General features: G+C 40.6%; 1 protein-coding gene across 4 annotated transcripts in view; it reads left to right on the forward strand.

Annotated features, from left to right (window-relative positions):
* SMARCD3 (SWI/SNF related, matrix associated, actin dependent regulator of chromatin, subfamily d, member 3) overlaps positions 1 to 22515 on the forward strand; it is a 71732-nt gene extending 49217 nt beyond the window's left edge. For all 4 annotated transcript variants that reach the window (XM_027705831.1, XM_027705830.1, XM_027705832.1 and 1 more), the window contains 10 exons: positions 1643 to 1765; positions 6280 to 6402; positions 7889 to 7984; positions 8470 to 8571; positions 9547 to 9708; positions 13037 to 13134; positions 14706 to 14841; positions 16912 to 17034; positions 18274 to 18375; positions 18465 to 22515. In XM_027705831.1, coding sequence (XP_027561632.1) covers positions 1643 to 1765; positions 6280 to 6402; positions 7889 to 7984; positions 8470 to 8571; positions 9547 to 9708; positions 13037 to 13134; positions 14706 to 14841; positions 16912 to 17034; positions 18274 to 18375; positions 18465 to 18518 — 1119 coding nt within the window. In that variant the 3' untranslated portion in view covers positions 18519 to 22515. The remainder of the gene's footprint in view (positions 1 to 1642; positions 1766 to 6279; positions 6403 to 7888; positions 7985 to 8469; positions 8572 to 9546; positions 9709 to 13036; positions 13135 to 14705; positions 14842 to 16911; positions 17035 to 18273; positions 18376 to 18464) is intronic.
* The last annotated feature ends 431 nt before the right edge of the window (positions 22516 to 22946 follow it).

The following is a 22946-nucleotide window of genomic DNA, read 5'->3' on the forward strand; positions in this document are numbered from 1 at the left end:
GTTTCCAGGGTAATGCTTGCTCTTTGTGCTTTGCTCTTAAAAATGTTCGTGTTCCTTTATTACTCTGCTAATACTAACACTTTGAGAAAGCATATGAGCAGTTAGAAATATAATGGTTCAGTTAAAGCTGAACAAAGTTTTTGGCTCTGTGGTTTAGGTTTCTCCAAAGTGTCAGTCTTGCTGTAAACAGAGCAGGTGTTCTAGTATCTCAAAACAAACAAATAGAGTAGGTTGGAAGAGACATTTATTTGATAGTCTTAATCAGTCTAAATACAGCAGGGAGCAGTTGTTCATCTTCAGGCTGGAAAAGAAAATTTAATAATTTTCTTAATAGAAAGGGATGACAAAAAACTGTAAGAGGTATGGAGAAGGTGCCTAGGGAATACCTGACCACTGCTGCCCCAGCTGTGCACGGGGATGGCATCAAATGCAGCTCATTGGTGGCAGGTTCCAAATGAGCAAAAGGAGGTAGTTCCTCCCTCCCTGCCTGGTGAGGTTCTGAAATGCTGAGCCTCGAGCTGTTGTGGGTACTTAAAGGCAGCAACTTCCAACTACTGTCAGAGATGCAATGCTAGAAGAGATGACTGTTGGGATGAGCTCGTTCAGGAGTTCTCATGTCCTTGCAGAACACAGTGAACAGATGTATGCCTGGTGTCTCTCACGTAGGTGTTTGTGTCTTACACCAAATTTAAACCGTAGACTTCTGATTCTAAAGCAAAACAGGAATACCAACTGACTTTTAATTCCTATAGGAGTATTATAACAGTTAAATGTATTATTTAAAAATATAAATATATTAGTTATATAGGTGACAACTAGGGTGAGTATTATAGAAATAGACAAGGCAGTCCCATAGATTTATTTTAATTATTTACAGTTCTTTTCTTATATGGTTTGCCTGCAGGAGGTATTCCAAATCAAGAACGAACTTTTTCATTTAAGGGTATACTTGCCCATTTCTAAGTTCAGATCATGAGGTCTTCCTTCCAGCCTACTTCATATTCCCTTCTCTACTGACTTCTCCATCAAACAGAAAATAAAAAGGATATTTGTCAATAGAACTAACGTAGTTTAGCTAATGTATTAAAATATCAATAAAAGTTGGCAGGATCGTAGGTTGACACCTGATAGCTGGTCATGTGGAAACTTTGGTATGAAGGTCAATTCCAGCTCAGCCAGGAAGATGAGCTGGCAAAGGCTGGCATCCTGCGTGCCAGTTTTTACTTACAATGGGTAACACTTGTTTTTGAAACATCAGATGAACATCCCCTCTTTTTTAGTCTGGAGAGATGCAGCACTCTTTTAGTTTGAACAGGACAAATTTACTGGACTTTGGATTGCTGACAGCAGTGGCTCCTGGGCTGCTGGTAGCTAAGCCTCACTTGAAAAAAAGCAGCTACGGTTCAGGCCTTGTGAATCTAGCTGGGGTCTTCCAGAATCCATTAGCTTCAGTTCTGTGCTCCCACTCTTCAGCCTGTGCTTGTCCCATGCCCCTGAGACCTGCCTCACTGTCTGGGAACTGCTGGAGGGAGAACAGCCCTGGGCACATCTGTCCGAGGGCATGGAATGGGTCAGGATTGCTGCTCTGGAACATGGCAGATTTGTGCTTCCAGTGCTTGGATATTCCTTGCTTCCTTCTCAGATCCGGGAGCTGGTTCCTGAGTCCCAGGCCTACATGGATCTCTTGGCCTTTGAGCGCAAGCTGGACCAGACCATTATGCGGAAGCGAGTGGATATTCAGGAAGCGCTGAAGAGGCCGATGAAGGTATGTTGGGAAAAATTTGTGGATTGTGTTGAGTTCTTGTATTAAATGGTGAAATGATCTTTTCAATAAAAGTCCTGTTACAGGAATGTTTTGGAGTGGGTCAGACGAAGCTCCTAAGATTCAGCAGCTGGGGATCAGCATGCATGGAAAAGTGGTAGAGAAAATTCTGTGGTTATTGCCAGCTCTGGCTTCTGAAAGCCTTTAAGAAGGGGAATAATAGCTTAGGGATAAATAAACACTGATTTTGAAATTTTGTATCAGAATGATTAAAAACAAGAAAATAAGAGATTAGAGGGGTGTGCTGAAGAGATGTATTAAATTTCCAATTCTAATTCGGTCAAAAGCTGAACTTGTGGAATAACTGAACATATGATGGGAAGAATTACTTACAGAAAAATTGTTAAAGATCCTGCAAAAATGTACACATATCCTGTAAAAGGATTATTCATGTCAGAAAGAGAATGGATGACATTTTCTGCAGTTTCCATTAGATCAAGTCCAGCACATCACTCTTCATAATATCCCACTGAAATGGTCTTTTGCTAAGTTTTTTGAGTCTGTTCAATGGAATCATGTAAAAGTTTAGGTAGGAAGAAACTGTGGAAGCTATCTAGTTCAACCTCCTGCTCAAAATAGGGTTGTTCAAGGCCTTGTTGAGTTTTGAAAATCCATAAGGATGGAAGTTTCACAGCCTCCTCAGGCAATCTGTTATGATGTTTGTCCACTCTCATTGTGAAGAATTTCTTTTCAAACCTTAAATTTGAGTTCTTTTGACTGTATAGGGTGCTCATAGTCGTTCATCTAGTAAATCCTGTAGTACAAAGGGTTTTGCAGCCATATATCTGCAGTGAGGTCAAGCTGACATTCTTGTTTGTACCAGGGTGATGGGTGTCAGCCCAACTAAGATCAAGATTCTGTTGTGTTTGTCACTGTACAGGTATCTGAGAAGACATAGAATGCTTTAACTCCTTATGTTTTTCCAATTGATATATTGAAACAGAAAAAAAGAAACAAGTTCCATTAACATACCTAGATAGACAGGAAACTGAAATGTGGACGGCTTAAATCACAAGTTCATTGTCACAAAGTGTTGTATATACTAAACTGGACTCTCAGAAGGAGTAATTTGTTGTAGCTTCTCGATATGGGCAGAACATTATTTTAAACTAGCCAGGAAGCTGGATGTGTTTAAAAATGATTGGAGACTTGGACTTGCATTCATAAATCTGTTTAGTCTGTGGCAAAGTCTTTAATTAGGGAAGTAACAGGTACATGAGGTCCCAGCCATAAGCTGTGTAATGGAGATATTCAGGATCTGGAGTAGGGAACAGTATAAGAGACACAACACTATAGAAACTGTAGACAGAAAATTCTGTCTCCACCTAGGGTTCAGCAAATACATTTTAAATATCAGTTACTCAGTTACTTTACATCTAGAGAATGATCAAACAGATGTTTTTCAAATTCATGTATAAATAGCCCTAGCATGTAGCAGTTGTGAAAGTCAAGATGTGTCAAACTAGAGCTAAGTCTAGATAAATTTGGGTTGTTCTGATGTTAAGTATTTTCATTTTATTATAGTTGGAGCATTAGTAACAGCAATGAAAGTTATCCCTGCATTTCCATCTCTTAACACAGCTCTTGTAATTTTGAAGTATTTGCCTTAAAATAGTGATTCCCAAACTGGGGTTATAATCCTGGGGAAAATTTGAATTTGTCTGAGGTAGGCGATGTAGGGAATATGCAGGACTGCAAACTGGAGACTGTCATCCAGGGACTGTCACTCTTCCACCGGGGACTGGTGTGGGATGTTGAGTTTACCAGACCTGTGTATAGTTGCAGTTTCTCAGACCGAATGATCCATTTCCAGGTTCTCTGTTTTTAGTTTAAAAACGAGTAGTAGGATCAGACTGCCATCACAGTGTCTCTCTCCCTGCTTCTGTGAATTGAGATTCTTTCCCTGCTTTCAGGTTTTAAGATGACTGAGGAATTGCTCTCGGATTTGCACTTTTTCTGAAACATTTCTGACGTAATTTTGTGTGTTCTGCTTTTTGCGTTGTGAGATGAGGAAAATGCAAACACCTGATCTCCTTCTTTAATCAGTCTATGTTTTAAATATGTCTTTCAGGTTCATTAATGGTTTGTTTTCTTAGGTAAAAAATTCAGTTCTCCCAGTCACTGTAGAGGAAGATTTTTTGTAGTGCACCTAGCTTGTTCTTACCACCCACATTGGCTCGTTCTTATAGACCTCCTCATTCTCTCCTGAGAAAGTACAGGATACAACTACCAAATAAACTGCTATAGTGGATTTTATAGACTATTGTGCATATTGTTTTCCATTTTATTCCTCTATAACATGTGTTTCACTTTCTTTGTTGGTTGTTTGTTTGTTGTTGAAGTTTTCATAGAACTGTCTACATGTGTTTTTCACCTGTCGGTGCAGTTTTGAACTCAGTAAATATTGTCTAGCTCCTTTTAGTATTCATGATACTTGTGTAGTCTACCAAGTCACTGATTTTTCTGCTTTGGGTTGGATATTTTCAAGGGTTTGTTCATTTTTTTTCCATTAGTTACCTAACTAATTTTGTTTCTTCTACAAATTTTGACATATCTGTTTGCTGCTGCTCTGGGTGAGAGACGCCTCCATATTCCAGTTCTGCCATGGACACTCTCCATGGAGCTGGACGTTGTTACTAACTTGGTTTTAGGTGGACTGTACAAGGCAGGTAGAGCCTGGACAGCAGGAGAAAGGGAGACATCTAAAATACTCAGATTTGAATAAGGATGTTATTGCAGAGGATTATCTTGGTGATGAAATGTCAGACTTCTGAGGAAACAGTTCCAGATAGGAACTGGATATTGGGAGATATGAGGAAAGAAGGAGTTTCCAGGGCAATGGGAGAATGGAGATAATGTCTTTGGAAATTGAAAGAAGAGGAAATGGAATGAGCAATATAAACCTGAAATATTAATAGAGTATCTATGAGGAACTATTAAGTAAAAATGTTGTTTATGAAGAGGTACAGTTCTGCAAGTAATCCAGGTGGGGATAAAATTTAGGAATGGTTCATAAAATGGCCAAGATAATTTGAAGAGTTGTGAATTTAGAAATGTGAAGTCCTTCACAAGTCTACCACACCAAACAGAGATTCTGGGTCATTAAAAAGAATAGGTATTATGAAAGAGCAGTTTAGCAACAGAAATCCCACGGGAAAGGATGGAGAAGGAATATAGATTCCCAGGAATGTTTTTCTACCTCTCTGCCTGTTTTTACCTGTGCCGACCTGTCATTTTCTGGACTCATGGCACTTTGGAAGATCCTGTTCCCTGTCAGTGCATACAACTGACACTCTCTTTCTGTCAAACCTTCCTGTCACTGTGTTCTCCAGATTTGGCAAAATGTAGTCATTTTCTTGTTCCTCTTCAGCCATAAATCTCTTCCTTTCCCATTCCTCCATGACAGATTATGCTCTATAACGTGCTGTCTGTAACTTCCTTCTCTCCTATGTGTGTGTGAAAGCTTTACAAGACTACTCCTTTCTTATATTGTATGGAGGTTGTTTTCTCTGTGTTAACTTGACAACTGTAGCCTTTTTGTCATTGTATTATAAATAAATATTGGAGATTAGAGTCCCAGAGTAATTTTTGGCAATATCTTGTCTGGAATCTGTGCATCAGACTTAATGGCTGGGTTTTCCATGTGGTGCATGGGAGGAAAAGTGCTGAGAAATGACGCAGCCAAAAGCCACCACAGTGATTGGAAACCTCAGGTAGCCTGTAAAAATGGCAACAGGCATGATTGTATCTCTCACAGACTTGAGCGCCTGGGTTAGGAGTGAAGTGTGGTGCCTTCCTCCACTCAGGTCTCACAGCAGGGTGGAGCTGAAACCTTTGCTGAAGGTGAAGGAAGTTAAAGAGAAGGGTAAGGCAACAAGAGGGGGTGTGTCCCTGTGTTCAGGTGTGTCTGCAGGAGGACTGTTACCAGATGCTGCGTGATTGTAGAATGCAGATGGGCAGAAATGTGCAGGGCAGATGGTTTGCAGCATGAGCTGTATTTGTGACTGTCATTTACAAATCTGAACTGATTCAGCTTTGAAAGGCATTCATGTTGCAAGAGGTTTGCAGATGAGTTTTAGCAATGTGGGTAGGTCCAGCTAGGACCTTCCAGCCGGGAAGGACATCAAATCATGCTTTTCTTACAACAATTTCTCAAATATCTAATCCAGAAGTAGAGGATGTATTGCCTCTTGGGCTTGGCCCTGCAACCTCCTGTCTTCCTCCACTTACAGCGAATTTCAGTACGTTTGTATAGCCAAGAAAGGAAGTTTCAGATTCAGCTTTTCAGTATATTTTCTTACATGTAACCGAATCCTATATTCTAGTATAACCTGCTGCAACTGTACTAAACATGTAGATTCTCTACTAAATGTGTGACTGTCACCTTTCCTGTGGCTTCCTTAGGTCTTGGACTTTAACTGGAATTGTCCTTTTTTTTTTCTCTGTATGTGCAACAGCAAAAGCGGAAACTGAGGCTTTACATCTCCAACACATTCAACCCTGCCAAGTCGGATGCCGAGGACTCCGACGGCAGCATCGCTTCGTGGGAGCTGCGCGTGGAGGGGAAGCTCCTGGATGACGTATGACTGACCTGTGCTTACCTGGGGCTGGCAGGGCTCTAGAGATTGTCCTGCGGGGTGCTGGGGACACCAGCAGAGACATCTCTTAATGGCAGCACTGGCTTGTTGCTGCTGGGAAGGCACCATGTCCAACCGGAGAGAGGGATAAGGCCCTAATGGGAATGTTGGGGAGAGCAGCGGGAAGGGAAACAGACTTAAGGACAGGACAGGTAGGGGGAGGTGGAGAGAAGAGGGCTGAGATGATTCCCTTAAAAGAGATGGCAGGGTTCAGGTCACAAGAGGTATGAAAAGTCAGGCCTACAGCAGGCATTGCATCTTGTGAAGAGCAGGATAACAAGGAGAAGGCAGTACTTCATATTCCTAGGGAGAACAACATGATGTATGGATGGTGAGAGCAAGGATGGGAGAAATGTTTTATCATTATGAAGTCCTCAGAAACATCAGTGATGGATTTAGCTTTCCTTGGGGAAGGCTGGACTTTCCTAATAAAGGTGTCACCTATTTGAATAGACTTTGCAAGCTGAGTATTTACAGGCTAAACAGATTAAGAACTTGCATGCGTGGAGAGGGCAAGGCTTTCGGCTGTCTAGAGGTAACTGTACATGAATCAGAATCAGAATCTTCCTGGAGGATGAAGTGGTGACAAAGTGCAACATCTGGGAATTGAAGTTAGACAAATTCAGTTTAGAAATTAGAGCATATGTTTTAACAAAAAAAAGAGATTCTTTATTGGAACAAAATATCTTTTCAATTACTGGCATTTTTAATAAAATATTATCTTCATTAAATACAAAGAAATAAATTGGAATCCCTTAGACTATATTCTATGGAAAGTCAGATTATGTGCTTATAAACCTTCCAGTTTTTAATGTAGACAGTATGAACTGTGGAGTAAACAGTGAATACTGATAATTAAATGGAAAGACAAAATGTAAAAGGAAACAGTTTTACCCAGTGTATGATCAATCTGTAAAATTTACTGTTATCTGATAAATCAGACCAAGAAATTAGCATTCATTAAGAAACCCCAGGCTGTTAAAATGAAAGGTATACAGCGGCCTTAGGATCATAGAATGGTTTGGGTTGGAAGGGACCTTCAAGACCACCCAGTGCCACCCCCTGCCATGGGCAAGGACACCTTCCACTATCCCAGGTTGCTCCAAGCCCTGTCCAGCCTGACCTTGGACACTTCCAGGGGTGGGGCAGTCACAGCTTCTCTGGGCTGTGCCAGGGCCTCTGAGTAAAAAATGACCAGTCTAAACCTACCTTCTTTCATTTTAAAGCCGTTCGATTTTATTGTTCCACCACTGTTGAGATTTTTGCATCTTATCCTGTGTTTGTCAGAGGGAAAACTCAATTAGAGTGACTGCACTTGTGGTCTACATGAGATTTAATGTTCAAGACAAAGAGAGGGGCTGAGAAGGAAGCCTAGGACACAAGCTAATACACATAGCCTTAAACATATCTGGTTCTTCTGCTTGTACAGCTCAGCAAACAGAAACGGAAGTTTTCGTCTTTTTTTAAGAGTTTGGTTATAGAACTGGACAAAGATCTTTATGGACCTGACAACCATCTTGTGGAGGTGAGAGGGTTGTGCACACTTCGCATACACACGTGATAGTGGCACACATAAGCACCCAGGTGCCTGTTGTCTCCCTTGTTTAGGTGACCTTGTATTTGTTATCTCATTTAAGGTATTTTCAAAGTTTTCAAAATTCCATTCTTCTTAAGAATGTTTGCTAACAGAATCTATTCTGAAAACATAGATGTAGTAGTGATGTAGTGCACATCTGGAACAGAATGTGTGAAAAGATGAAAAAATCATGCACATTTTTCCTATCAAGTAAAGCATAACAGCAGAACAGATTCTGCACTAAAGCTGAATTGAAATGATTTGAGGGGGAGGTTGTTGTGGTTTGGTTTTGTTGTTGTTGGGTTTCTTTTTTAAATTGCCAGATCTTCAGAAGGCTTGTACTTGTCTTATTCTGGCACGATGTGCTGTGCAAGATGCACCTCCATGGGCATCAGTGAAAACAAGGCTGATGGTCTTGTTTCTCCCTTTGTCAGTGGCACAGAACTCCCACGACCCAGGAAACGGACGGATTCCAGGTGAAGAGACCTGGGGATGTCAGTGTGCGATGCACGTTACTCCTCATGTTGGACTACCAGGTCAGTGCAGCCACTGGGACACGGTGCAACAGAGCAAATTCATCCTGTCACACACATCAAAAAACAATATGCTTGGGCTCAGAATGTCACGTGGTCCACTGAAGTTAGAATGATACCCAACTGATACATTACTTAAAATTTAAAGGGAGCACATCAAGTGAGCTTCTCATATAGTCTAGCAAAATAATAGGTCTTGGCACTATGATAATTAGTATTTTTATTGCTCACCTGCAGAAAGAATATGCATTTCCTCCTCTGGCTTCTTAGAGAATAATCAGATAAGTTGAACACGAGTTACATGTGTGGTTCTTTAAAAAAATTCAAAGGAGTGGCTTTTGCTAGTTCGGTGGTACCTGAACCAGCTGTGTAATTCCAAATTATCCAGGGAATTTGTATTACTAGGGCTGCAGACCAGGGTAGTTGAGTTGTATCACAGAGGTGAGAAGAAGAAATATATTCTGTTGACTGGTTGTGGTTGGGTAAATGTTCTGGTATGCACCAGAATGGTGGGAACATGCCTGAAAAAACAGAGTTCCAAGACAGTTTGTTGATGTGAGGTGGCTGAGCAGTCATTACAACAGTGGAAGCATCATCATGACTTCCTTCTCCCTCTGTAGTTAACCTCCAGTAGTTCAGAGGAAGGGCTGTTCTATTTCTTCTCCCACTCCTTACAGTAAAATTATGCATCAATGTTGAAAAGGAGAATTCTTTCCTGAGTCTTTGTGCAAGTTGTTATTATTTAAAGCATATGCTACAGGTAAGTCTGTGTGCATGGCACACAAGTGTCCCCCTTCCTTCTTCCAGAGCATCAGCAGTAGGATACAGAAATACAAACTTGTGTTTTTTCAATCTCTGCCATTGAATGGGGTGCTTCTCCCAAGAAACAGAGTGCCCTGAGAATTAATACTGAAACTTCATACCTGTGTGTCTGTCTGCTTTCCTCTCCACTGCCCCCTCCTTCTGTTCCCGTTCCAGCCCCCCCAGTTCAAGCTGGACCCCCGGCTGGCGCGGCTGCTGGGGATCCACACGCAGACGCGCTCGGCCATCATCCAGGCACTCTGGCAGTACATCAAAACTAACAAGCTGCAGGACTCTCACGATAAGGAATACATCAACTGCGACAAGTACTTCCAGCAGGTAACTCCTTTTTGGGCACAGTAGCTCTTTAGAGACAAACTATAACATCCGTCCACAAGTTTGGGATGAGTTGGAATTGGAATGAAAATTACTCGTTTTTATCTTCCCTTAGTGATTTGCAGTGTCCTCAGTACTGAATGGCTTTCAGCATGCACAAGTAATATCATTAGCACCCTCCCCATGTGCCAGTGTTGTCAAAATCCCCTCATCTGGTGGTTCAGCACTCCCACAGAAGCTGCAGCCTTTCCAGAAAGGAGGACTTCTGTATTGATTTGGTGGAATTTTTTCCCCCAGTATATCATTTTGTACTAAGAAACATGAAATAATCTGCTGATTCTGATTATCAAATCATATGTAGACCCGTTTTCTTCCCTTCTCTTTCGCTGTTCATGAAGGATAGAAGACATGGAAGATATAATTAGAAAAGTTATTTTTTCCTAAGTCTGCTTCAGACAATAGAGTACCCTTAATGATCTGCATGATATTTTGAAAGCTGCACGTTAAGACTTTTTGTCTTTCACAGTGACTTCTAGAATTAACTAAGAAGGCCACTTAAAAGCATCTCCACCCTTTCTGTAGATAGAATTATATTTATTTTGTAAAGATAATGTTGTCTGAGCTGTCACTGTCTTAATTGACTTTGTTTTCCTGTAGGTTTAGGCTCACATGATTTGTAGCAGACCCTTTGTCTAAAAAAGTACACACGTTCGTATCTTACTTTTGATAAACGGGAGGACCTTCTCACTTTTTTTAAATTTTCCATTTAAGAGCTTCACTAGAATAAGAACTTGCTAAAGTCACCTTCTCTTTGTGTATCTCATTAGGGGCTTATTAGCTTGTAGGTCTCCTTTATGTTGCAACTCTTCAGGAATGTCATCAGACCTGGTAGTTGTCTTCTCATTCTCAGAAGACGAATCAGATGAGAAAGTTTCAAAGTAGCTGATTGCCTTTCTAGAAGACTGAACCTCACACCCTGCAAGAGCTGGCTAAGCTGGAATAGTTGCATAAGAATGCAGCGCTTGCATAGATTTAAATCATAAATGGAATTGATTTGAGTGTTTCTGTTTTCCTTAGGTCTCTGGCAAAATTGTCCCAATTAGCTAATCTTGCTTTCAAAACTTGACATTAGTGCTTAAAAATATGAATCCCATTCATCAAATGAAACATTTCATGATGAGGTTTTTTTTGTTTTTCACTCTAATACTCTAAGATTGAGAGATGGAGGGTAAAGGAATTGGGTTAGTAATGCCTTCCAGTCTGATAATATTTCTGTAGACTATATAGTTTTGGTCATATAACTCCTGGACAAAACCATGGTCCTAGCTGGAAGCGTGCAGATCCCTTAGGGGAGCAGCGCATAACAGATTCTCACTCCATTCATTTAGATACTTGTCTTCTCCTTCGCTGTGCCAGCTCTTCTGAGTCCTGCACTGGTGTGCTTGTGGTTGTATCTAAAAAAATACTGCTGAATGAGTTACCTGACACACCAGTATCACTGTGGCCAGAGAGCCTTCAAAGCCAGGGATTACAAGTTTATACCATTAACTGCAGTTCAGAAGGAATGTGAGAAGTTTTAGGAAAATTCCATGTAGCCTTAGTTTCCGGGCTCCCACCCTTCTCTAACTAGTGTGTATCCTTGATCCCTTTTCCATTCTTCAAGCTCTTGTCTCTTGGGCACCCATGTTAGGAGTTTGACAGGAGTGTTGAGCCAGCAGTGACAGCAGATTGGGTGTAGCTTGGTATGCAGAGATTTTAGGTGGGAATTCCACAGTCGTCTCTATCAAGTGTCAGAATTCAGAACTGAAACAAAGAGTGAGCTGCAGACTCAGTATCTTGTTACTTCCTTGTTCTTTAGAAACTAGCTGGCTGAATTCCTGGATGCAGGCAAGTCCAACAAATCAGACAAATTTTAGAGTTGATGAAGATGGATCTTTTTCTGTTTAGAAACACTGTTTACATCAACAAGGAGATTTGAAATCCATTGTGTTACAAGTGAAAGCAAGAAAAAAGGTTCAAAGGTATTTCAAAAGTCAGAGGTGGCTTCTAGCTATTTCTGCTGCCAAATTCCCTCACTTTCTCACTGAGAAAACTGTGGGTTTCAGAAGATACTGTATCTGGGGAACTACAGCATCTGAGTTTGTATGTCTGTTCTACAACCTCATAGTCCTTTCTTTTCAACCCTGCCTTTGTCCTTTGTCTCTGGAGCTGTAAAGCTTGTCTCTATAGATACAATACTACAAGTAGTGTATCTCTTCTATCAGGTGAAAATAGTTTCCCTAACATTTGCATAGGCCTCAATGTTTTCACAGATTGCCTTTACATAAGGGTATGTTTGAAGGCAAATGTTAATATATAGAAGGCAGGGGAGGGTTAAATCAGTTTAAATGGAATACCTTTAGAGAAAAACCTGTTCACCTGTTCAGAGCATTAAAAATCCCAGTAGGATAATTATATTTCTGAAAATTCCAGGTGCAAGGAGTGTTTCTAGATTCATGGCAATGTACTGCAGTTACTCACAGAAAATTTCCAAAACCTACAGCTTTTAATCCTTTTCAGAATAAATTTTTTTTCTGAAGTCAGTACCTATTTGTGGTGTGATTTTCAGGGTTGTCCTGTGCAGGACCAGAAGTTGGACTTGATGACCCTCGTGGGTCCCTTCCAACCTGGGGTATTCAATGAGTCCATGATTCTGTTTAGCTTCTGGACCATAGTGAAGAGATGATAACCATGAATTGTTGTTCAGAAAGGGGTGGGTTCCTTCAAGAGGCTGTTCAGGCTGTGGTTAAAAATATGTAATACCATGTTGAGTTTATTTTTCCTTAATCTTAAAATAAATAAATTGCAAATAGTTTTAAAATTCAGAAATGTTTTCTTGTATTTTTCTTTACCACAGAATACTTCAGGAAATATTCCCTGGGGAAAAAAAAAAGCAAGCTGTTTTTATGTTTCCTCTGGTTAAAAACAATAAATAAAATTTTCTTTAAAATGTGCTGCTGCAAACCCTCAGTGAGAAAGGGAGTGTTTGCTTCTCTCTCATCATTGATACAGTTGATCCTTATGTCCCATTAAAATGTCCTGTGCTCTTCAGCAGCTAAACCAAAAGTGGAACACCTGAAATTGTCATCATCTGATGCATCTCTCTGTGAGCCCAGATATAAGTACAGCAGCAGTTTACAGGGGCAGAAGTGACCAAAAATTTATTCTGTGCAAGGAACCGGAATTAGAGTTTTCAAAATCACCTTCCTTATGAGCTGCTGATTTCTTACTTTCTCATTTAATTGCAAGTTAGGTTTTGGACAGACAATATTTTTTGTTTATTGTGTTGCAGATCTTTGACTGTCCACGGCTAAAGTTTTCTGAAATTCCTCAGAGACTCACTAACCTGCTGCTGCCACCAGACCCAATAGTGATAAACCACATCATCAGGTAAGCTGGTCAGTCAGCTCAGCACTGTCATGTGCAAAACACTCACTAGATAAAGTACAGAAACAGCTGTAGTAGTAGGCACCAGAATTCAGTACTTCCAGGTGATTACCTAGGACTTTGTTGCACGCTCATTCTCTGTATTATTCTAGTCTCTGTAATTCTGAATTATTTTCAGTAGAATGGCACCAGTTCTCTAGAGGTATGCAAAACAACTTTTATTTTTATTTCTACTAGAAATACCATTGAGAGAGTTGGTTGGATTTCTTTCCTAAGGGGAGAGGAATGAGAGTTTGAACCCACAAAAAGAGATAAAAAAGGAATTGAAATAAGAAGTTGTACATCATGGGCAGTCCTATAAATCACTGAGCTCTTATGTAAAGTGTACAACAGCATTACAGTTTCAAATGCAGTGGCCAGTCCATGCATGCTTTGTTGGGATTGGGTCAGCTGTTTGGGTGTTGGTGTTATCCTGACAATGCCATGGAGCCAAGAGATCTCCAGAGATGTACAACAAAGAATGCCTGGATTCAGAGAAGGCCGTTGAGACCAAGATACTGAGCTCTCGCATCCTTGTCAAAACAGATGTTTTTCTGGATAGCAGATAAAATACAGCTTTCAGCTGTCTGGGGCACTTCAAGCACATGCTATATTTAAGTGACAACTGTGTGTGGAGAAGGGGGACAAAGAGACTTCTGGGGATTGCAGTGTTACTGTTTAGATATTTCGATCCGTCACAAGCTTCTTTGTGGTCTTGGTCAAAACTCTGATTCTAGGTGTTTAAACATTACTGTTACTTGAATATAGTGATTTGATTTTCTACAGAATATTGACAACAAATGTTTCTGAATATGCTTAAAATTTGATCCTTTATTTTAAATTTGTAACGTGATAGAAAGTTTAAGTATTACATAGACTGTGAAAATAAAATTTGCTTTTTGATTCATTTCAATGTATCGAACAGAGTAATCGAGAAGCAGCTTGGCTGCCATGCAGCTTGATAGCTGTGTACATACTGTCATCAATCATAACCTAGTGACCTCTCTGATGGACCACAAAAAAGCTGAAGTCCTCAGAGATATGTAGTCATTGCTTAGAGAAAAATGACAAGGAACTGGTGGTTATGTGTGACAGTGACTGAAGTCTGATTTACCAACTACAGGATTGAAAACTGTTTGTTTGTTAAGGAACTTTAAAGATAAAGTAAATGTTAAGTCTAAATGCCAACAAAATAAATATAAATTTAGGACAGGACAAGCCAAAGAAAGATACTGGTATTTAGTCTATTAACAGGTCTCAGGAGGACGTTAGGCAATTTAATGAAGACTATGTCTGTCAGTAGCTTTTAAATTTGGTGGTCTGGACAAAAGCTCCAGCTTAAAAATCTGTGAAATCTGATGGATGAAAGAGGAGAGACTATACTAGAATATACGTATATATAAAGATACCCTGTTCTTACACTCTTCTCCCAGCATCTGCAACAGGCTTTATCAAAGAGTGTGTTCTGGGCTGGATGGATATTTATTCTGACTCATTTTGGCTGTTTTCATGATCTTGTGTTGTACTCTCTATAGCGTTGATCCCAACGACCAGAAGAAGACGGCGTGTTATGACATAGATGTAGAAGTTGAAGACCCATTAAAAGGCCAGATGAGTAGTTTTCTTCTCTCAACAGCTAACCAACAGGAGATTACAGCATTGGACAACAAGGTACTAGCCCAATAGTAAAGTATCCCATGGTACATGTACTCATCGTGTAGCTTCATATGGGTTTGGTGTCACATGTCAAAGACAGTAATGTCTTGAGACAGGGGCTTCTCAAGGGGATGTGCTTTCAAGGGATGAGTCGGCCACATGCAGTGGGAATACACAGGGGTGAGTGGTGTTCCCACTCAGGCTTTGATCCAGAGCCTGACATGGTTATCAGGGTGATAGAAGTAGAATTTCACAGGTAGTGTAATGAGTCCCCTGACATTCGAGAACCACCTGAACTGTATGACTAACTTTTTATTGAGGGGTCGTGATATCTTGCTAAATTGCTAAGGCAAAGCTGGCAGAATCTCATACTCGGGTGTGGGATTTGTATCCATGACTGCAGAACAGCTCTCTGCAGTAGGTGCAAATATGGAACATGCATGGCAGGAAAATCACTTGGAGCAGTTTGGCGGTTTTAAGTGTTATTGAAAGAGGATCGTGTGCACTTCAAATGATAGTGTTTGTCTTAGGGTGGTGGTGGGCTCTGCAGGCTGTATTAGGGGTTCATGTCACTGTTGGCCAGCTTCTGCCATGTGTCAATGGCTGATTTGGCTTGGTAAGGAATAAACAAAAGTGGCTTCTCAGAGCAAGGCACAGCTTCTGTTTGTTTTTAACAAATGTGTTAAACTCTGGTGTTCGTGCAATTTTAAAGGGGGTCTGGCCACCAGCAATCCTCGTGGATTCTGGTAACTGTTGCAACATCTTTTCTTTTATGGCTCTCGAGGAAGGTCCTTTTCAGCAGGGCAGCTGCTCAGTCAGTTGGTTCCCAGCCTATATAAGCTTGCAAGCAGCAGGCAGGGTGATATTCTGTTTCCAGTCCAGCTCACTTTTTCCTGTGTCTTGTCTCACCTCTTTTTTGAGCATTTGCTGGAGCACAGGGCAAGCTGTGGTAAGAGAAGTTAAAATCACTGCTGGGTGGATGGGCACAGGCTGCTGCTGTTACCCCTCTGTGCCTTGCATTGCTGTGCTGACACAGATCCTCTCCTGGGAACTCGGTGGGTGCCGATGGAGTTCCCTCCACACAGCTGTAGCATTTTCCCAAAGAAGGAATGATTTTAAGTTGACAGCAGCTCACTTTTGTTAACTTACCATGTAGTGCCTACACTAGTGGCCTTGATGGCATAGTCAGAGGAGGATTATTTTCTCCCATGTGCTTGGCCCCCTTAGCTGCTTTGACAAAAAAGATGAATGCATGAAACTAAACAAGATAGGTTTACTATCTCAAACTAGAATGTTAGAAGAACGGGGTAGCAAACGTTTGCTTCTTTATGTGTGTAGTGCAGATGATTCATTAACTGTCCTCCTACTGATCATACTTGATGTTAATATCCAGGAACATTATAGGACCCTGACTTCATTCTTCCTTCTTCCCTGCTAGTTAATGCTCATTTCCTTCATAATACTTCTGAATATATGATTCATTTTCTATAAACCTTCCGTACTCCCGATTTCTCACTGTTCACACTCTGCTTCTTTTTGCAGCCAGTGTGACTTTATTAGGCTTTCTCTTAAGAAAAAGTTTAGAAGTCATGGCCGTTCATTTAACGTGGACTTGATCAAGAAGTTGCTAGAAATTTTAAGGATTACAATAGGATATGGAAGATACGGTAATGATGATAACCAGGAGAATAACTGCTTTCTTGCATTGGGCACTGTTTAAAGACATATTTATATAGCACCTTTCCCCAGAGATTCCAGACTGGGCAGAAAGAGTGATTCTACACAGGAAACTATTACTTTTTATGGTGACATGACAGCTCTGCGAGCCATGCAGCAGTTCAGTGCAGGAAGTGAAGGAGAATCCTGTACCTACTTGTATTGCAGAAGTACAAGTGAAACCAAAATGTAGTGGCAGGATTGCAGTTAAGTTGCTGCTGTTTGAAGTGAAAATGCTCTAGGAAGCTGCACAAGTCCGTGGTATAAAATTGTCACCTTTGTACGTTACCAGAAATACAAAGATGACCTGAGGGTCACTGGAGAATGGTAGAAATTAAGTAGCATATTTTGGTTTTTTTTTCCTGTCAGATTCATGAGACAATTGAGTCCATAAATCAGCTAAAAATACAACGTGATTTCATGCTGAGTTTCTCCAAAGATCCCAAAGGATACATCCAAGACCTTCTCCGGTCCCAAAGTAGGGATCTTAAGGTAAGCTAAGGTTTGAAAAAGAATGAATAGTGGAACCAGAATGGAAGAATTTTATCTAAATGTATATAGAGTGCATAGCCAAACATCCAGGATGGATAATTGGTGGAAGACAGACAGTTGGTGGAGTACTGCAATCCCAGAGCAGACAGTATGCAGGAAAGGCAGTTTAGGTTGTATTCCACTTGCAGTGAAACAGCAGTGCCTGTGAGGGTGGTGGGTGGATTTGTGGTCAGACAGTAAGATCAAAGTGCAGGGCTGTGTTGATATACTCTGTAAAATCAAAGCTATATAAAACTCAGCATGAGCATCCTATAGTACAAGAACACAATTTTGGGGTGCTTTGTTAGTTCATAATTTCATCTTATTTAAGAAATAGGTGAGTTAAATATCAGCTGCCTTTGAGCTTATCTTTGAGATATGCGAGAAATGGAATGTAAAGAAGTTCAGTTGTTTCACAGCAAAAACGAATAATTTATTTTTCATAAAATTTCACATTTTCTGTCTTTAATTGAGATGCCTCAAAATCAGTCATATTAATGAATCCATGAAATTATTTTATTAAAATCATTGTGTCTTTCATATGTAAATGCCTAGTTTGTTAGTCAATAGTCTTACAAAAATCTACTGTTGAGATTATGGTTATTATTATTTACATTGTATTCAAAAGGGGATGGCATCTGAAAGAATGTTTAAATAAAGCAGCCTTTGCCTTGAGGAGCTTTCAAACAAAAGTGTTGTGGGGCTTCTCTGGCTACATACATAGAATAGTTGTTCAGAGTTTTCCCTGACTGACAACCAGTCCTGTAGAAGCCTTCTCCATGATGTTCTGCCCTGCTGGCATCAGAGTTGTGATTGCACAATACTGCTCTGTAAAATATGCTAATATTTACCTCTGATTCTGTGATGCTGGAGACTTGGTCATTAGAATTCTATTTTTTTATAGAATCATAGAATGGTTCCAACCCCCTACTGCCCTGTACAGGGCTTGGAGCAACCTCGTCTAGTGGAAGGTGTCTGCCCATGGCAGGGAGTGGAACGAGATGAGCTTTAAGGTCCCTTTTCCAACACAAACCATTTGATGATTCTGTGATCTTGTTTTGGTAGTACACACACATTGTCCATTTGCTTTGGGCTTTGAGAACACTTCTGAACATTTTTTATGTAGTAATGTAGATAAATTTTTACCTAAATCTGAAAGTTTGTCTATGTGGTAGAAGAGCTATATTGGTTTTGTCACAGGTGATGACTGATGTTGTTGGAAACCCAGAGGAAGAACGCAGAGCCGAATTTTATCACGAGCCATGGTCTCAAGAGGCTGTGAGCAGATATTTCTACTGCAAGGTATGAAAGAAATATCCACACTGCTGGCTTATAAATGCATCTTCTGCCACTGAACAATTGAATCTGCTGAACTGTACTTTTTCTTTCAGATCCAGCAGCGCCGACAGGAGTTGGAACAATCTCTGGGAGTGCGTAACACATAAGTCCTGCTCACAAGATCCCATTGGCATCATGATCACCAAACCAGTGGACTTTTCAGTGTTACTAGCTCACTGTTACACATGGACCTGCTTCCTGACTGGTTGGGAATGTACTTGTCAACACACCAGTCAGAACACCAGCTTTAGAGTGACCCTTGAAAATCTTGCCCATGGCAGGTGTCTCAAACCATCCCAGGCCAGAGGCAGCACCATACAAGTGTCAGTGTGAAAGAAGACTAAAGGTTCATTCATCAACGCGCATTGTTACGTTTTAGTGGAAAGTTCAGACACTACACAGCAAATCCTAATGGGCTAAGGTCAGAGTCATGGGTGGCACTGCAGGGGAGGTTGAGATAGGTGTTCTAGGAGATGACGGATTTAGAGAAATAAAGGCAGTTCTCATTCTGCGGTACCCAAGAGTCTCAAATAGTAACTTATCTGGAATTAGACAAGATAGTCTTTCTTAGAGCTATGGAATGTTTTATACTCCTGAAGAGAGTTTTTATTCCAGCTGGACCAGTGAAAGAAGCTATCTCACCATCTGAAAGAACAAACTAGGAGGATTTTCATTCTGGAATGTGGAGCCTCTCTCAAAGAAAGATGTACAGTCGGGACATCTCTTCTGCAGATGCAATTCCTTCCTCTTCCCCTTGTCTTGGCAGTGAAAGCTAGACTGTATCACATATCACTAGATGAGTATGATCAATGTCCTTTACCAAGAGGATCATCCCCAGAGTAAGAGCTTCTTAGGCATCCTTAATATCAGTGGTAATAGCAACAAATGAGGCATTCTGAGAAAATGAAAATAACATAAAGGTGCTTTGCTTGAACACAGCAGATATTAACAATGAGCATATATGTAAAGTATCAGATTTCTTAAATGTTTCTCTGTGTGTGCCTGTGGGATTCATCACAGAAAAGAACTTCCTAATTGTTGATGCAGATTCCAAGAAACTTAATTTCATGTAACATGGTAGTTTTCTCTTTTCTTCAAGATGTTAACAGGGTCCCTGGATTGGTCTCACATTCTGATCATAGGTGAACTGCCTCTTACAATGAATTATTTAGTTCCCCTATACATGATATGTGCTGGTTATGTGGCATGCTCTTGAGTTATAAAGCACTATCAGCCTTAAATAGCACAAAGAACATATCCCTTGGAAATCATCTTCTTTGTAAATGTAAATTCAGACTATGGGACTTTATAGCACATTTACTTGGAAATAGGGACATCTTTCTAAAATCCTTTCCCTCCTCATTTTTTGTAGTGCACAGATCAGTTGTGATTAATGGCCCAACATGAATTCTAGTCCAAAAAGCACCTGCCAGAATATAACTGTCCATTTGATGTGGCACTCAAAATCTTCTTCTGGGTTACTCCTTTTCACCTCCTTTCTTCGCTTCCTCAGAAAGAGAATCAAATTCTCATGTGGTATGGAAGGGAAGGCAGCTCTTCTGAATAATGCATTTTTCTGTAGTATTGCCTTTCCTCTTCTGCTATCTTTGCCAATTTCTTTCTTAATTTAACTTAAAGGTTTCTTCTGTCCAGTCACAGAAGAGGTAGTCTTCTACCCCTTTATTTAATATCTTTGCTTTCACATTAATAGTGCCATAGCTTTTACTCTGTCCATTGTGTTCAGAGATGTCTTGGAATATTTACTTTTGATTGGAGTCATGTGAGGGCAGTACTGTCACAAAAAAAGTTGGTGTGAGAAAAAGTATAGCTTTACCTCTTTTCCTGAGGCCTTTTACTGGGGATGACTTCATTTGGAACTCTTTTTTGTGTTAAAACCTCTTTTCACAGTAAAATGTGAAATCCTGCAGTCTTAAACTGGTTATAGTGAGGGGCTGTGAGGCTGCCAGACAGTGATTGACTTGAAATCTAACTTAATTTAGGATTCCACTAATTGGACTACAAAAAAGCATTATGAGGGAAAACAGTTGGTTTCATTTGCTACTGTGCTTCCATATTTGTTCCGCTGCTGTGTCAGTTGTGTGCGCGCTGCCCAGCGTATAAAACTCTTTTCTGTATGTGGCAAACAGAGCAGCTGCATTCAGGGGTGTGTTCAGTCTGCAGGAATAGGAAATGCAGAGAAAGATATGCAAGGATGTGAGAAGGAAACGAGACTGAGATAGATGCCTGCAGGATGTCTGCCAGGGAATTCTGGGGTTTGAGAGCCTTCCCACTGAAGTGGCAAATATTTGTACAGAGAAATTTCAGTCATGTGCCACAGCTGACAACATACTGGAGTCCAGCCTGCTTTTAGGGCCTCTCTGTAGAATAAATTGGATGGATCTGGTTCCAAGTCTCTTTCAGAGCAAATTAACAAAACTAATGCAGTGTTGCTGCCCTGTTCACAGCTGCATCACTGAAAGCTGAATCTGTGTTCAGCAGCAATGCTGTAATGGAGTGTGTGTGTGTGCATGAATCAGCCACTGCAGGTGGCAATCCAGAATCTAAATTCTTACATCCTACTGTCTATAAAAAGACTGGTCACCAACAGTGAGTCTTAGGAATAGCTGTCAAGTGTCTTTCCTTTGGCTAAACTGGGGTTTGATATTTTGATGTCTTTTTCCTGTGTTCAGGAACAGTTCAGTTCTTTTACTGAAGAGGTACTGAAGTGAGAAATTTTGTCCTCTGTTCCAGCAGTGCAGCTGGGAGCTTGCTTTTTTGCAATACAAAGAGAAATTTTATTTGAAGAGAAATGATGGAGCTATACTGGAAGGAACTAGACCAGGTGCTGCTTGGGAGTACAAAAATGAAAGGTAGTGGCACTGAACAGGCAGGTAATTGTGGCAGACTGTGAATGAGAAATTAATTTGAAGTTCAGGATGGTTGTCTTTTTGTGTGTATAAAAGATGATAAGAAGATGTTTCGGGGTCTTATTGCCACAGTACAATACAAATTTATGCATACTTAAAACATTCTGTGCATAGAAGTAGTTCATGTATAGATGATAATATAGATTGTTAGAAAATAGAGTATCAAACTAGGAAAAGGTTCAACAGAATTCTGGAGTACCAGTAGAAAGGAAAAACATCTTGGAGCAGAAGTGTTGACATGGCAGGTTATAAACAGTCTTTTTAGTCCTTTGTGCTGTTGGCCATGAGTCAGGACTCAGATTGTGTTTCGTAGAGATTAAAGGGGAAGCAAATGTTTGATTATGGAATAAAGAGAAAAACACAACAGTGGGAAAGGCAATAAAAAGATGGAGCAGGGTGCCACTGAAGTGCCAGTGAGACATAGCACAAAATAATGTGCAGAGTACTGTTGGAAATAGCACAGTCCATGTGAGTCGGTGTGTTCTCGGTGCACGTGTGTGTGTGTACAGGGAGGGAGCACGTGGGAGAGCCAGGCTCAGCTGGTGTGTAGTCTGGAAACGGGCATGCAGGACAGAACCAAAAGTTCTGCAGATAACTTTGAGACACACTGTCAAAACATTTTCCACTGTTATCAGCAGGGATTCAGTTGTTCAATGTAGCAGGTTGGTAGTTGTAGTGCAGACATTGTCTCAGCTGGCAGGTTTTTTAAACCACATTGTTTAGAATTTATCCTGTGGAAGCCGAGTGAAAATATTAGTGCATATATCAATATTGGTGCATATCCTAGGGCTCCTAATTTTGAGAAAATGCTAATCAGGTATTTGGGGTTTGTTGGCCTGGTTTTGTGTGGAGAACCCTTTTATGGCAATGCAAAGAAATGAGGAGGAAAAGAAAGCTCTTTTTTCCTAAAGAAAGAGGTCTCCTTTCTGTAACTGCTCTGTCGTTTAATAGGATGTATCTGTTCTGCCAGATCCTGTATGATCTTTTCCAATCTCATTGAAGAAAGGAACTCCATTTAAAAAATACAACAGTGGGTTTGTGACAGTGAGCAAATACGTGTATAAAGGATGAGGGGAACAGAGAGACTCCCTCTACTCTGTAGCCACCATGTCTTCATTGTATGATGCCGAGTGATTAGTAGAAAAGCTTTTAACAATAAATACTTCGTTTCTTTGTATCTCTTGCACTAACCTTATGTATCTTAACAAAGACAGGTATTGGTTTCTTTCTGCCCCGATAATGATCTGAGTGTTTGGATTTCTGCTCGCTTGTGAATGCACACACAGACGCATACACACACAGATGCACACGTGCGGGGGCAAACACCTTTTTTAATGGGACTTCACAAAGGTGAGAACTGTTGCTCTTTAGATCTTTCTTACGTGAATTCATTTCTTCACTGGATTCCACCTTCAGCCATTTCCATACTGAGTAAGTGAGAAATCCTTACCATTGGAGAGGTCTGGCTCCTCTCCTGTGCAGTTTAGAGCTGGAGCTTGGATGCCAAGACGTGTTGTATGAATTATACAGTTGCCACCGACACTCTGGTAGGAATTACATGGATACCACCTCAAAGAGCTTGTCCTTAGGTTCCCCTTATATAAAATA

The sequence above is a fragment of the Neopelma chrysocephalum genome, unplaced genomic scaffold (assembly GCF_003984885.1).
Source record: "Neopelma chrysocephalum unplaced genomic scaffold, ASM398488v2 Primary Assembly neopelma1_357, whole genome shotgun sequence".
Lineage (NCBI taxonomy): Eukaryota > Metazoa > Chordata > Aves > Passeriformes > Pipridae > Neopelma > Neopelma chrysocephalum.